At 48.5% G+C, this 16313-nt stretch overlaps 1 protein-coding gene across 1 annotated transcript; it reads right to left on the bottom strand.

The window, feature by feature from the left end:
* Positions 1 to 10545: 10545 nt before the first annotated feature.
* On the bottom strand, positions 10546 to 11992 carry LOC121443571 (aurora kinase A-interacting protein-like). The gene is made up of 4 exons (XM_041645373.1): positions 11864 to 11992; positions 11524 to 11609; positions 10808 to 11244; positions 10546 to 10713 (listed from the first exon to the last, which is right to left on the bottom strand). Exons 2-4 carry the CDS (start codon positions 11573 to 11575, stop codon positions 10612 to 10614), a joined length of 591 nt encoding a protein of 196 aa, XP_041501307.1. The 5' UTR covers positions 11576 to 11609; positions 11864 to 11992; the 3' UTR covers positions 10546 to 10611.
* Between the last annotated feature and the right edge of the window lie 4321 nt (positions 11993 to 16313).

The raw sequence follows: 16313 nt of genomic DNA, 5'->3' as shown, positions 1-16313 counted from the left end.
CAGTCCTGAAACTAGGACTGGATTACTATGATCTGGGAAACCTCCACTTGGAGGAAAGGGGAGTGGAACGCTCCCAACAGAAAGCATAAATTTGAAACCCTGGGAAAACAAAGTCATATAAACAAATGGGAAATAACAGAGCAGCACTGTGTACCAGTCCACTCCTACTAGTTAAGCAAACCTCAGAACAAGAAAGGAAAAGAATCCAAAAGACCTCAGAAGCCCTTAAGCAGGCTAAGCCACTTCTTTAGATAGTAATCGGTACAGGCCCTATCCCTGGGGGCTGGGGTGGGAACCCCAAGTCCTCAGACAAGCCAGAACCTCAGCCTAGCTGGCTCTTGGAGAGGAGGGGGAAACAGGGAGGACCAGTAGTGAGGTTATAGGAAGTCTCTCAGGACTTAAGGGAGCCACCCAGGATCTGGGCCAGGCAGAGCACGAAGTTGGCCCCCAGCTCTTCCCTGGGCCTTTTATTCTGGAAAAACAAGTCCCACCCAGCAGGCCATCTCCCAATCCTCCTGTTCTGGCCTTCCCTTCTGTTTTTCTAAGTGGTGTTGATGTCTGTCTCTACCCCACACTCTGGGGGATTGACTTCTGCTGTATCTGTCTCCCCTCCCCACTCTCCCATGGTTGTCCCAGGCTGTCCTGTTTCTCTCCACGGAGGCAGAGTATTCAGGAATTGATGGAAGGACACAGAGGTAGCCCAGGCCTAGGAGGAGTCTGGGGCACCTGTTCTACACCTCGGCTCAGATCTTCCCTGTGCAGACTCCTGGCCTCAGGGCTCCACTTGAGGTTTGGGGAACTCTCAAACTACAAATCCCAATAGCTTACTTCCAGGTCACAGGCCAGATGCTGGTATCTATGGGAGCCTTGACCCCGCCCCCCCTCGAGACACACACGGGAACAGATGACCCTTGGCCAACACCTTCTTCCCCCATCCTACCCTCTACTGTAGGCCAGAGGAGCCAAGATGGACAGCAGAAGTCTGTTTGCCCTCCTCCCAGCCCCCACCACCACATCTTTAAGCAGGAAATAACCACAGACAAGAACTGGAGCCAAGCAGGCAGCCTGGGCTGCTAACCAAGCCACCTGCCCCTCCCACAGCCAAAGGCCTGAGCCACTTCAGCTCCTTCCCAGTCTGTACTGTGGAGCCCCCAGCTCCCTGCCCCTTGCTTCCCAGTCCCACCTAGAATCTTTGTCCCTCTAGAAAAAGAACAGACCAGGACAAAGCAAAACCACGGACCTCATAGTACTTTGGCCAAGCCTCAGCCAACCCAGAACCCTAGACCTATCTCCCTTTCTTTTAGGAGTGTGGCCAGCCAAGGGGTATCAGCCAGCCCACTAGGCACAAAGACTAAGAATCTGATGCTGGCTCCTATTCTTGGTGACTCGGACATTCCAGGCAGCCTGGCTCATTGGGAAGAAAAACCACAGAACCAGAGATTCAGTCAGGCTCGGCTCCCCCGCCACAGGCTTCTTGTGGTCCCGAGGAATATATTCAGACCAGACACAGGCACAAACCGAGAGCTGCTTATGCATCCACTGTTGCTCGTCATAAAGACCCACATCGGTCTTCATTTATCCAGCAGTTACTGCACACCCACCGTGTGCCAAGCACTCAAGATTCAGTGCTGAACTAGATGGATGTACCAGTCTGCCCTGTGGACAGACCAGCACACTTATCTTTTATAATCTATTAATTAGTTAATTAATTGATTAATCAATTTAAGACATAGCCCTGGCTGCCATGGAACTCACTATATAAACCAGACTAGACCTGAACCTACAGAGATCCACCTGCCTCTGCACACCAAGTGCTAGGATGATACATACTGCACACCTCCAGTTTATGATCATTTACAAATATTTATATGTGGAGGCTGGAGAGATGGCTCAGCGGTTAAGAGCACTGGATGTTCTTCCAGAGGTCTGAGTTCAATTCCCAGCAACCACATGGTGGCTCACAACCATCTGTAATGAGATATGGCGCCATCTTCTGGCCTGCAGGCATACTGCAGACCAAACACTATATACATAATAAATACATCTAAAAATTATGTATTTTTTTGTGTATGGGTATTTCACCTGCACATGACTGTGTACTACCTGAAGTGCACTCTGAGGCCAGAAGAGGGCATCAGATCCTCTGGAACTGGAGCTACAGGTAGTAGCCACCTTTAGGGGCTGGGAATTAAACCTGGGTCCTCTGTAAGAGCAACCAGGTCTCTTAACCACTAGGTCATCTCTCCAGCCCCTTATGATCACTTCTAAATGACAGAGGTGGGATGGGCATGGTGGCACATGCCTCGTATCACAGCGTTCAAGAGGTGAGGCAGGAGGATCACCATCAGTAAGAACTTGTTTTAAAATAAATGTAACAAAAACAGGTCTGGGCCATCTTACTAGATTGGCCTGATGGCACACAAAATTACTAAAGTGGTTTTTAGAACTGCCTCAGACAGACAAGACGTGGAGAAAACGGTCCCTATCAAATCCTCACAGTGAGTAAAAGTCCAAGAATTCCCAAGACTATGGCCGTTTGGGGTCTGCACCATGGAGGCCTCTGTGTAAGTGTGAGTGTGAGCAGCACAGTCAGATGCACACTAGATTAGGCTGCATAACATTAAAAAGTGAAAGAATGTCCCGCCAGGCGGTGGTGGCGCACACCTTTAATCCCAGCACTCAGGAGGCAGAGGCAGGTCGATCTCTGAGAATTTGAGCCCAGCTTGGTCTACAAAGCAAGTTCCAGGACAGGCTCCAAAGCTACACAGAGAAACCCTGTCTCCAAAAACTAAAGAAAAAAATGGGAGAATGTCCCTGCTCTAGTGGCAAAGCCACCAGAACAGGTGCAGGGAGCTAGTCCCTCCAATCCAGGAGAACAGCTCCCTAGAACTAAGAATCCCACTGGGCCCAGCAGTGGTGGCACATGCCTTTAATCCCAGCACTCGAGAGGCAGAGACAGGAAGATCTCTGTGACTCTGAGGTCAGCCTGGTCTGCAGAACAAGTTCCAGGACAAGCCCCAAAGCTACAAAGAAACCCTGTCTGCACGGGGTGGGCAACAGAACAAGGCCTAAGGGTGGCCTTTGGGAGCTGAGATAGTCCTAGACCACAGCCAAGACAAAATGTCTTCATTCCTACAGCGTGGAGGAAGCAGATTCTGTAGGCAGTTTAGAAGTGGGCCACCAGTCTTTGGAGATTCTCTGACATCAAGATTTTGAGACTTTTGAGCAGGGCTAGACCATGGAGCTCTGATGTAATAGATGTGACTTTTTACACAGCAGCAAGGGACCAACCCAACTCCATGGTAGCACTGTTCATTTCATAAAGAATGATTTGCCGGTGTCCACAGCCCCTGGTTTCTCAGTAAGGGCTGGGTATGATGTATGATGGGGGCCAACAAGGACAAACTGCTGGGCCAGAAGTCCATCTGGATCTGTGTGGACCCCTCATGTCCAAGAGGTGGGGGATATGGTCCTGGTGCACTCAGACCATAACAACCATCATTCTACCCTCAGCCTGGTGAGAGAGATTTCTGTGAAGCAGTTGAAACCAAGCCCTTGCACATCAAAGCAGGCAGTTCACCACAAACTGTACCCTTGGAATGTGTTCTGAGTTCTGACCCACTTTCTAGAAATAGTCACTTGCATGTCTGTTGGTTCTCCTAGGGTCCAGAGGGTTTGTTCCACTGTGTTTCTTACACCGCAGGCAGAGTGCTCTGTGGACCCCGTTCTAAAGGCCTGGTTATGTCTTTGGGAGGGAATGCCAGTTACTAGGGCTCTGTTATCCTGGAGAGATCCAGAAGCCACTGGGAGAGAATCGACACAGTAAGAACCTGGGACTAGAAAAACGAAACATAGAAATGTTATTTAACAGACCATTATATACTTCTTTGTTGTTATTTTGTTTTGTTTTAATTATTTTTAAAGAGATTTATTTATTATATATATACAGGGTTTAGACATGCAGGGCACCAAATCTCATTATAGACGGTTGTGAGCCACCATGTGGGTGCTGGGCACTATGTGGGTGCTGGGAATTAAACTCAGAACCTCTGGAAGAGCAATCAGTGCTCTTAACCTCCAAGTCATCTCTCCAGCCTCTTGTTTTTTGAGACGGGTTTTTCTCTGTGTAACAGTGCTGGCTGTCCTTTGTAGATCACTGTGTAGATCAGGTTGGCCTCAAACTCACAGAGATCCATCTGCCTCTGCCTCTCAAGTGCTGGCATTAAAGGTGTGTGCAACTGTGCCTGCCTGAGTGAGATGCTGTTATTTATGCTCAAGACCAAAGGTTCCACCAGTTAAGACAGACCCTACTATTACCCAGTAGTTTCTGCCTTAGTTTCCTCTGCCCTGTAAGCCAGTGAGGTCAGCGGATGGTGCGCCAGCATTGAGTGCAGGCAACTATGCTTCCACTGCCTCCTGCTGCGAAATATATATCCACATGGAATTGCCAGATGTTTTAAAAATGTTTATTTATATGGGCGTTTTGTCTGCATGTGTGTATGTGCATCCCATGTATGCCTGGTGCCTGTGGAGGCCACATGAGGGTGGCAGATCTCCTGGAATGGAATTACAGACCTTTGTGAGGTACCATATGGGCACTGGGAATTGAACTGAGGTCCTCTGGAAGAGCAGTCAGTGTTCTTCACTGCCAAGCCATCTCTCCAGTCCCCATTAGTTGTGTTATTGTGGTGTCAGGTATGATGGCATACACATTTAATCCCTGCACACAGGAGGCAAATCCAGCCTGGTTCGCATAGTCAGTGACAAAGCAGCCAAAGTTACAAACAAAAAGCAAAAATCCAGGCACGGTGACACAAGCCTAGCATTTGGGAGTCTGAGGCAAATCTTTGTGAGCTGGAGGGCAGCCTGGACTATACATGGCAGGTTATTTTCTTGGCATTATGGATTGAACTTCAAACATGTTCCAAAAGCACTTGAATACCGACACCCCACCAACCCATCAATTTGTTTTATTTGTGTGTATGCGGTGATGTCTATGTCATGCTGTACACGTCACAATGTCCATGTGATCAGAGAGAACTGTGGGGTCTGGGAATGGAACTCAGATTTTCAGCGTTGGTGATAAGCACCTTCACCTTGTGAGCTGTCTTGCTGGCCACAGTCCATCAATTTTAAAGTAGAGGACAACATTTGAGAACTGTTATTTTCCCACCATGGGTAAGTTCCAGGGATCATTAGGCTCGTATGGCAAGCATTTTACCCACTATGTCGTCCATCTCTGCCGCCCGCCCGCCCTGAGACGGGGTCTTGCTATGCTGTGTGACACTGACTGGCCTGGCCTTTGCTGTGTAGACCAGGATAGTCTTGAATTTCAGGTAATTCTCCTGCCTCTGCCTACCGAGTGCTGGAATTACAATTATGTGCCACAATGCCCAGCCCCAAATCTTTGTTATTTTTGAGACAGGGTCTCTCTATGTCATCTTGGCTGGAACTCATATGTGGTGGCACAAACCTTTAATAACAGCACTTGGAAAGCAGAGGTAGGCGATCTCTGTGGGTTCAAGGCCAGCCTGGGCTAAAACCCTGTCTCAAAAAACAAAGCCAAAGCCGGGCGGTGGTGGCTCACGCCTTTAATCCCAGCACTCGGGAGGCAGAGGCAGGCGGATCTCTGTGAGTTCGAGACCAGCCTGGTCTACAAGAGCTAGTTCCAGGACAGGCTCCAAAACCACAGAGAAACCCTGTCTCGAAAAACCAAAAAAAAAAAAAAAAAAAAAAAAAAAACAAACAAAGCCAAAAAAAAAGATAGGGTCTCTTCTAAGCAGTTTGGCCTTGAACTTCCTTTTGTTTGTTTGGGTTTTTTGTTTCGGTTTGGTTTTTGAGGGTTTGGTTTTTGAGACGTGGCTTCTCTGTGTAGACCTGGCTGTCCTGGAACTGACTCTGTAGACCAGGCTGTCCCAGAACTCAGATATCTACCTGTCTCTGAGTGCTAGGATTAAAGGCTTGTACCATCACACTGGACACTGAAGTTCTACTCCACCCCTTGAGTACTGAGTCTCAGATCCATGGTTTTGTGTGTGTCTGGCAAGCACCTACCAACTGATCCACACCTTCAGCCTGTACTGGAGTTTGCTGTGCTAGGGATCAGTACTGTTCCTCCAAACCCCAAGCTGACAGTTTATAAGACCCATCCCTCCCTAGGGTTCTTGACCTCAGACCCTGTAGCCCTACACTTAGGACTGATCAGTTCTGCTAGGGAAAGTAGATTGAAGGGAAAAAAAATCCAGGCAACTGCTGTGGAATTTGGAATATTACTTTAACTATAGAAAGGTGTATTGCATTTATTTGCTATGTAAAGATGTGTTGCGGGCTGGAGAGATGGCTCAGTGGTTAAGAGCATTGCCTGCTCTTCCAAAGGTCCTGAGTTCAATTCCCAGCAACCACATGGTGGCTCACAACCATCTGTAATGAGGTCTGGCGCCCTCCTCTGGCCTTCAGGCATAGACACAGACAGAATATTATATACATAAAAAATAAATAGCCGGGCGGTGGTGGCGCACGCCTTTAATCCCAGCACTCGGGAGGCAGAGGCAGGCGGATCTCTGTGAGTTCGAGACCAGCCTGGTCTACAGAGCTAGTTCCAGGACAGGCTCCAAAGCCACAGAGAAACCCTGTCTCGAAAAACCAAAATAAATAAATAAATAAATAAATATATTTAAAAAAAAACAAAAAACAAAGATGTGTTGCTATTTCACCTTGCCTGCCTAAGGCACCTGATTGATATAATAAAAAGCTGAACAGACAATAGCTAAGCAGTAGTGGCGTAGCCGGGCTGGCAGGTGGAGAGAATAAGGAGGAGGAATCTAGGCTGGGGGCAGGGAGGAAGAAAAAGGGGGATGTCATGTGTTGGGATATTGCTCTTGCACACTGTAAAGATTTGTCACTCATATTGGTTTAATAAAACGGTGATTGGCCAATAGCCAGGCAGGCATTTTAGGCAGGGCTACCAGACTAGGAGAATTCTGGGAAGAGAAAAAGCAGAGACGCAGTTGCCAGCCAGACGCAGGGGAAGCAAGCGGAAAATGCCTTGCTGAGAAAAAGTACCAAGCAACATGGCTAAATAGAAATAAGAATTATGGGTTAATTTAAGTTGTAAGAGCTAGTTAGTAATAAGCCTGAGCAATAGGCCAAATAGTTTACAATTAATATAAGCCTCTGTGTGTTTATTTGGGACTGAATGGCTGTGGGATTGGGCAGGCAGAAACTTCCATCTATAATACCAGATGCTAGCCAGCCATGGAAGAAGCAGGGAAATAGAACACATAGAACAAAAGGTAAAAAACCCTAAGGCAAAACAGATGAAAAAAAACAGGTTAAATCATGAGCTAGTGGGACAAGCATTAGATAAGGCTGATCATTCATAACTAATAAAAGTTTCCAAGGGGCTGGAGAGATGGCTCAGTGGTTAAGAGCACTGACTGCTCTTCCGGAGGTCCTGAGTTCAATTCCCAGCAACCACATGGTGGCTCTCAACCATCTGTGGCGAGATCTGGCGCCCTCTTCTGGCCTTCAGGCATGGAGGCTGAACACTGTGTACATAATAAATAAATTAAAAAAAAAAAAGTTTCCAGCCAGGCAGTGGTGGCGCACGCTTTTAATCCCAGCACTCGGGAGGCAGAGGCAGGCGGATCTCTGGGAGTTCGAGGCCAGCCTGGTCTACAAGAGCTAGTTCCGGGGCAGGCACCAAAGCTACAGAGAAACCCTGTCTCGAAAAACCAAAAAAAAAAAAAAAAAAAAAAGTTTCCGTGTCATTTGAGGGCTGGTGGTCAGAGAAAGCCTCCTACAGCCAGCAACCTAAGTCCTAGACAAAGGCCTATTTTCTCACCTTCTATCCCTAATCCTTGTCCTCACGAGGACAGCCCAAGCCATGGACTAACTCAATGGGACCATCCTCCTAGTTCTACTCTATATAGAACATATTGTCCTTGCCAGTCACATACTTAGCTGACAGTGGGAAGTAAAACCCATGGGAAGGTCAGACTTGCTTCAAACAACTGTATGGTGCCCTACACTGGAGCGTCTGAGTTGGCAGTGCCCTGACCAAAGTCCCTTAGCAGAGCTAGGAATTTGTGTATGTGGAGACCCTGCACATTCACTGGTTAGGAGACACATTAGGTACTCAAATATACTCTCTGTGCAGGCATGTGTTGGGGATAAAGTCACAAAAGGCCACCCCGAGGTAGCTATTAGCTTTTAGTCTTGGTACAAAAGATAGGATACCCACCATGGGCTAAAGACTACTCTTAGCAACATTGACCTGGCTGGAATATAAACCCTGACTATGTTAGGAGAGACCAGGTTGACCAGTTAGGAGCAAAACCAAATCACAGGCCTTCCTTCACAGCATCTTCCCAGACAGGGAGATATCAGAAAGGGCTATGCATTTCAAAAGGCAGAAGGCAGGGAGGAGGCCTTACAGGAAAGGATGGCCACTTGTGGCCTTGGAGGAGCTGCAAAGATAAAAATATAACCCTCAAATTGTCTGCTGCAATCTCGAATGTGTAAAGTCTTCCAAAGCATGGGCATGGTGGAGATTGGACACGGCTGACTCCCACATTGACACCAGCATAGGCAACAAGAAACCACCCTCAGATTCACTCAGAAACACTGGTGGGATCGTGCGGTAGTGTATTCCTGTCATGTTGGAGTCCAGCAGTAACTGTTGTCTCTAATCCCCATTCTAACAACCAAAAACATCTCCAGATATGATTCAGGCAATATTAGGAACCACTGCCCTGCTTGGCAGTGGTGGTGCACGCTTTTAAGCACTTGGGAGGCAGAGGCAGGTGGATCTCTGTGAGTTCGAGGTCAATCTGGTCTACAAGATTGAGTTCCAGGACAGCTAGGGCTGTTACACAGAGAAACCCTGTGGTGGTGGTGGGGATCCACTGCCCTTGGGCCAAGCATTGTGTGGCATGGCTTTAACCTCAGTACTCAGGAGCCAGAATCAGATGGATCTCTGAATTTGAGGCCAGCCTGGTCTACATAGTGAGTCCCAGGACAGCTATTAGAGACCCTGTCTCAAAACACACACACACACACACACACACACACACCAACCAAAAAGCCATTATTTTGTAGGAACCATGAGGTGAAGTAGCCAGAGCCTCTTTTTTTTTCTGTAGCTGACATATTGAGTGGAAGCTTGCATGGTAGCTGAACCACCTGGGTCTCCTTCCCTACAGGCCTCTCTGCTAAGGATCTGGAAGCTTAGCTCCAGTGAAACAAAACCCCATTTCTCCTCTAAAAGGAAGTGTGGGGTGAGCCACAGGGCAGCCCTTGGGCAGGGCTGGAAGGAAATACCAGAAGCAGCTGTGGATAGCCAAAATTGCCAGCAGAAGGCAGGGGCTGCAGGGTTTAACTTGGCCAGAACTGGCTCAAAGAGGGCATGTTCCCCTTCACCAAGGCTCAATCTTGGAGGCCCTGGCCCTAGCACCCCTGTTCCACTGCCCACAGGAAGCTGGATTCAGGAAGAATATCACAACTGGAGTCCTGAAAGGAGTTTTTAGCCAGCTGCTCTGGTCCTTTGCCAGGATCTATGGGATGCCAAGAGTCTGACTACTGCCCCCTTATGGTCACTAGTAGAACAGCTACATTAGAGGTTTTTAGCACTCTGTCCAATCACTTTCAGCAGAGACCGCAAGGCCCATTTGGGACCATGTCTTCACTGATTCACATTGTGTTAGGCAGGGGCCCATCTGTTTAACAATGGACTTTTGGTTTTCAGTACCATCTACCCTAGATTGGTTAGCTCTGACGTCAGGTGTCAGAGATCAGAGTAGCCGAGGAGGATGGCTGCACAGTCCAGGTTCCCCTGCTTATACCCAAGGCCATGGTCCCTCCAGGCTTTCGCTATTCGGAGTATATATTCCTCTCCATGCAGGGATATTGGAATCTTCAGAGTCTACTTCAACCTCAGACTCTAAACAGCATCTTCCTCAGTAAGCCCTCAGCACTGAACTTACCAAAACACACTGTTTAGGTAACCAACCTGATTAGTGCCCCCAACCACACAGAGGACTCGAGGACACAGCAGAAGCTGAGGAGCCAAAAAGAGGCTGGAGCATCCGGGAAAGCTGGTACCCATGCCAATACCCTGTCCTCCTGGCCAGACAATACCATCCTGGCCAACAGGGCAACTTTAAAGGGCTCATCACCTATACGGGACCATGGGCTTATCTGGGAAACCTGGCCTTTTCTGCTTCTCTATCTTGCCCTCTCAAACCATCTCTTACTTTATAATCTAAACACACCACTCCCCCTAGGCCAGGTCCCCTCGGCTCCAATGCCACCCAGACCATTCTACTGCCAGTATTCACACTGAGGTCCACCTCCCTGGAGCTGTTCACAGTGATCCCAAGGCTGTCATTTCAGAAGGTACAAATTAGTCAGACTGGAGGATAAGGACCAGTTGGGATACAGGCAACCATTAGGTACCCTAGTCTCTGGGTTTCTCTGCTGGAAGTCTGTTTCTACCACAAGAGAGCTCACACCAGACCAAAGATGCCTAGAGCCAGCCCGGAATGAGTCCTTCCAACGTTTATTATAACGGGTCAGCAGCAGCCAGAGGGCCAGAGGGATGGGACTCCAGACTCATTTGTTCTTCATGTAGATCTTTGGGGTCTGCCAGCTCTCGGGGGCTTCCTTCAGGCCTGCCTTCAGCCAGATGCGCTTCAACTCTTTCTCAAACTTGATCTGTGAGGGCAGAGGGGGAAATCGACACATTCTCAGCAAAGCCAGGCACTCTCGACCACGGCCAATCTAGGTCCACAGGAGGGGCCATATTCACCTGCTTCCTCTTCAGACGTCCCTCCCGGACTTTACGCCGCTGAAACCGCGTCCTCTTGATCAGCTTACGGTACTTGTGGTGGTTCATCTTCCGTCTTCGGATCTTCAGCACATTTTTGCACTGCATTGGAGTGGCGTCCCTGACGCCCTGCTTGGCTTCCTCCTCCTCCTGGCTGGGTGGACACTTGTGGAATCGGGAGGGAACCACAGTCATTGGGATCCCAACATCCAGTTTGGGCAACAGGTATCTGGCGGTCAGCCAGCTCTCTAGAGGACTGATGGACATCTTCCTGGGGACCAGGAACTCCTCAAGCTCCAACTGAGCCCCCTTACCAGGAAGGGATGCGGCCCGAGTTAAGCTTGCAGACTGCAAACTGTACAGGGGTCGAAAAGCATGGCTGCCGGTCACCCCGGAGCTAGGCCAGGAACGACGGAAACCTGGGAGAAACAACAGTCGCTACTGGTGAGACCACACCGTATTAGAGCACCACTACTACCCAGGCTCGGGTAACATGTACCCCCAAACCGGGGAGACCTGGACCTTACTCCAGTCTAAAGCTGTGATGTACCCCTCATATTATACTAAAGTTCGCAGGGAAAAAGTCTGTGAACAGGATCCTTCTACCACAGCAAGTTAAGACTGCTGAGGGCAAGCTGGGCTGCTCTGATTCTCATCCCAACCCAGGCGTGGGCTCCGCGTCCACGGGGGCCTCTTACCTGCCCAGGGAACAGCCCTGACCAGCTGTGAAGTCAGGCGCGCAAGGAACATGGTGGGGGGATGGTCAGGCCACAGATGCTCAGAGCTAGAACACAGGTACCGGCTGAGGTCAAGCGGAGGCGGGGGGTTGTGCCTGTGCCGTCAGGTGGGGTCGCATGCTTCACAGACCCCACCACCCTGGATGCCCCTGACCAGCCATGAGGCATCTTCCAACGTCGCTCTCAGGTAAATTCCCGCCTCCTTATCTGCACCAACGTGATCCCCGCAAGCCGTTCACCCCACTACTTATGCTCGGGCACCCGAACCCCACAGCGCGGGATGGAACCCACAAGAACGCACCGAACAGAACCAGGGCAGCAGCTACCCGCGGGCTCCCATCTCTGCAGCTCTTTCAGACTTCCGACCCGCAGACCCAACCCCGGAAGTTACTGCCGACCATCGGGCCACCGACCGTAAGGACTTCCGGTGCGTAAGCTGGGGACGGGTTCCGCCCCAGCGCGATCCTATCCGGCGCCCTCTGGCGCCCGACTCGGCGTCGACGCGTTTCCCGGGCGCCTGCTAGCAAATTCTTCCTAGTTCTCCAGCAGCACGTCAGTTCCGGGCAAGAAAGCCACCGAAGCCCTACATCCGTCCGCAATCCCCGACGGTGCTCTCTGCGCACGCGTGACCTCTAGCAGTGTTTTTGTTGCTTCTGTCTCGTCTCTCCCGGGCCCGCAGGACCGCGGAATTGACGTAAGGCAGCAACGAAAGCGTTTGGAGCTGCTGTTAGGGCTGGAGATGGTTTAGGAACAGCCCTGTGGCGTATGATGGGGGTCAAATAATACTCGCAGGACTTGGTGCTGTTCCTGAACATACTGCCCCATCCCTTTAATTTGACAGCCGTTTCTCCCCACCAATCTCAAGTGAGGTCCTAAATCCTATATGAATCTTTCCTAAACCAAACAAGCCCCAATAGTGTACTTTGGTTTTGGGGGGAGGGTAGGGCTCTCACGTTATTTTTCCAGACAGGGTTTCTCTGTGTAGCAGACTCCTGGTTGTCCTTGAACTCGCTCTGTAGACCGGACTGGGGGTTTCTCTATGTAACAGACCCCTGGTTGTCCTGGAACTCAATCTGTAGACGGGGCTGGCCTTGAACTCACAGAGCTCCGCCTGCCTCTGCCTCATGTTAGCTCACACGTTTACTTTTTACCCAAAAACCTAAAGCAGCCTCTGTGGAATATGGGTGCTGCTCCCCACAGCAAGAGTCTAGCATTCCATACACCTTCCTCACCCAGAAAGGCTGGTTGGCCCTGATGGACCGGACACCTGCTTTAGGAAAGGTCTGTGTAAGACTCAAGAACTCCCCAAGTATGTCTTCCCCAGGTACTAACCTAGCAACAGTTAGTGGTAGGATCACAATAAACCAATGAGAACAGAAAAGGCAAGTTCTAGTCCCAGCTCAGTAACTGAGGTCACGAGGCGATGCCTGAGATAGGAAGGTTTAGTCATTTCTGATGGTGTTGAGGGAGAGGAGGCACTGTGCACACACATGCCACAGCACACATGTGGAGGTCAGAGGATAACCTTGTCGAGTCCGCTCTCTTCTTCCACCTCTATGTGGATTCCAGGGATCTGATTCAGGTTGTCAGCTTGTGTGGCAAGCAATGAACCCACTGAGCTATACGCTGCACTAACCCAGACAAGTCACAGCCTTTTCCCTGCCTGGGTTTACCCTCTAGACTCCAGCCTTCATCTTGGTGCATCCACACCTCAACATGGTCAATTGTTTATCTCCCACACTCTATCTAATTAGATGAAAACGGAAGACCTAACCAAGGATCCATTGGAGAAGTGATCATGTTGAGAACAATCCAGATGAGGACAGTGCCTCGGTCAGGGACCAATAGGAGAAAGGGCAAGATCAATCCGACCATCCTTCCCCAATCTGATGTTGGATGTCCTTCTGTATATGTGTTGCTCTTATTGGTTAATGACTAAAGCTGCCCTGGCCTATGGCAGGGCAGAATATAGCCAGGCTGGAAAAGATCTAGAGAGTAGGCAGAGTCAAAGAAATGCCAAGAAGCAAGAGGTAGCAAAACCACAAGCCTCGTGGTAAAATATAAATGAATAGAAACGGGTTAAGATGTGAAGTTAGTTAATAAGAAGCCAGAGCTAACATGCTAAATAGCATTGTAATTAATATAGTTTCTGTGTGATTATCGGGTCTGGGCGGCTGGGAAACGAACAAGCAGTCTCTGCTTATAAAACTGGTCCTCGTTGGAGATGGTGATGGCGCAAGCCTTTAATCTGAAAACTCAGGAGGCAGAGGCAGGTGGATTGCTGTGAGTTTGAGGCCAGCCTGGTCTACAGGACAGGCACTAAGTTACAGAGAAACCCTGTCTCAAATCAAAACAAAAAATACTCTGGTCTTCAGGGAGGTGAGAAATGCCAGACTTTTAAGATCCCTAGGCCTCAACAGGCCATAGGCCAAAACAGAAGGGGCCAGGTCAGGTGGCTGCTTGGTCATGGTGGCATTGAAATATGGGCACATACCTGTGGTACTGTGAGATTGTACTGTTGGGATGAGCCAACTGGAACTACAAAGATCAATTCTTCACAAAAACCTGAAGAAAAAGCACTGGTGGTATTGAAGTTAAGAGCACCTCCTCTTCTATAGGATTTTAGTTTGTTCCCAACACCCAGATCATGTAGATCACAGTGTGTCTTCAATGGCAGGACTCAGCAGAGGAAGGTGATCTCTAAGTTCTAGGTCAACTTGGTCCACAAAGCAAAACCCTGTCTAAAACAAAAATCACTGATAGAAGATTTTAGGGGAGAGTGTGTGTGTTTGTTTTCTTTTAGAGGATAGAAGAGATTTAAGAATGTGAGTGGCGGGGCTGGAGAGATGGCTCAGAGGTTAAGAGCACTGGCTGCTCTTCCAGAGGTCCTGAGTTCAAGTCCCAGCAACCACATGGTGGCTCACAACCATCTGTACTGAGATCTGGCCTCCTCTGGCGTGTGGGCATACATCGAGGCAGAATGTTGTATACATAATAAATAAATAAATCTTAAAAAAAAAAAAAGAATGTGAGTGGCCAAAGGCCACTACTATGGGCCTGCCTGTATTACAGTGGTTAAGAGCACTGACTGCTCTTCCTGAGGACCCAGGTTCCATTCCCAGCACCCATATGGCAGCTCACAAGTATCTGTAACTCTAGTTCCAGGGGACCCGGCACCCATGGCAAAATATCAAAGCACTGGGGCTGGAGAGATGGCTCAGAGGTTAAGAGCATTGCCTGCTCTTCCAAAGGTCCTGAGTTCAATTCCCAGCAACCACATGGTGGCTCACAGCCATCTGAAATGAGGTCTGGTGCCCTCTTCTGGCTTTCAGCATACACACAGATAGACTATTGTATACATAATAAATAATAAATAGCCGGGCAGTGGTGGCGCACGCCTTTAATCCCAGCACTTGGGAGGCAGAGGCAGGCGGATCTCTGTGAGTTCGAGACCAGCCTGGTCTACAAGAGCTAGTTTCAGGACAGGCTCCAAAACCACAGAAAAACCCTGTCTCGAAAAACCAAAATAAATAAATTTTTTTTTTTTAAAAAAAGTGTTTGTTCTTTAAAAAAAAAAATATCAAAGCACTGTAGTCAGAGACTGCTCATTTGTTTCCTGGCCACCAAGACCCAAATAATCACACAGAAACTATACCAATTATAATACTGTTTGGCTTATTAGCTCAGGCTTCTTATCAACTAACTCTTACATCTTAAATTAAACCATTTCTATAAATCTGTGTATCACCACGAGGCTGTGGCCTACTGATAAGTTTCTAGTGGGGCATCCCCCTGACTCTGCCTTCTCTCTAATATCTTTTCCAACCTGGCTACATTCTGCCCTGCCATAGGCCAAAGTACCTTTTTTATTAACCAATGGTAATAAAACACATTTACAGCATACAGAGGGGAATTCCACATTAAAGCACATAAAGTTAAATTAGAAAAATTAAAAAGTAAAACAAAACAACGAGCCCTAGTATCAGGGCAAAAAAGCCCCAGCCTATCTTTTTTTGGTGGGTGAGGACGGGGTTCAAGATAGGTTATTTTGAGGGGGGTTTCTCTGTAGCTTTGGAGCCTGTCCTAAAACTAGCTCTGGTAGACAAGGCTGGCCTCAAACTCAGAGGTCTGCCTGTCTCTGTCTCCCTGAGTGCTGGGATTAAAGGTGTGCACCACCACTGTCCGGCTAGAAACCCTTTATTTTTTTTTTAAGATTTATTTATTTATTATGTATACAGCGTTCTGCATGCCTGTATGCCAGAAGAGGACATCAGATCTCATTATAGGTACCTGGGAGGCACCATGTGGTTGCTGGGAATTGATCTCATGACCTCTGGAAGAATACTAGTGCTCTTAACCTCTGAGCCATCTCTCCAGCCCTAGAAACCCCTTCTTAATTAAACTGAAGGGAAATGTTCTAAAACAAAACATACTATTATGTGGTTTTTCTTACTATTATGTAAGATCTAAATGTTACTCGAATATTTTTTTTTAAAGATTTTATTTATTATGTATACAATACAGTGTGCTGCCTCCATGTATGCCTGCACACCAGAAGAGGGCACCAGATCTCATTGTAGATGGCTGTGAGCCACCATGTGGTTGCTGGGAATTGAACTCAGGACATCTGGAAGAACAGTCAGCATCCTTAACCTCTGAGCCATCTCTCCAGTCCATTACTCGAATATTACACATGATAAAAAAGCTGAACAGTGTCTCCTGCATCAAATAAAGTGACCAACACACAACAG

This window comes from Microtus oregoni, unplaced genomic scaffold (assembly GCF_018167655.1).
Source record: "Microtus oregoni isolate MIOR12 unplaced genomic scaffold, Mior012 000109F_ref0000275, whole genome shotgun sequence".
In the NCBI taxonomy this organism is placed as follows: Eukaryota; Metazoa; Chordata; class Mammalia; order Rodentia; family Cricetidae; genus Microtus; species Microtus oregoni.
The sequence above is the reverse complement of the archived record's forward strand: the minus strand, read 5'-3'. Positions and strand labels throughout refer to the sequence as shown.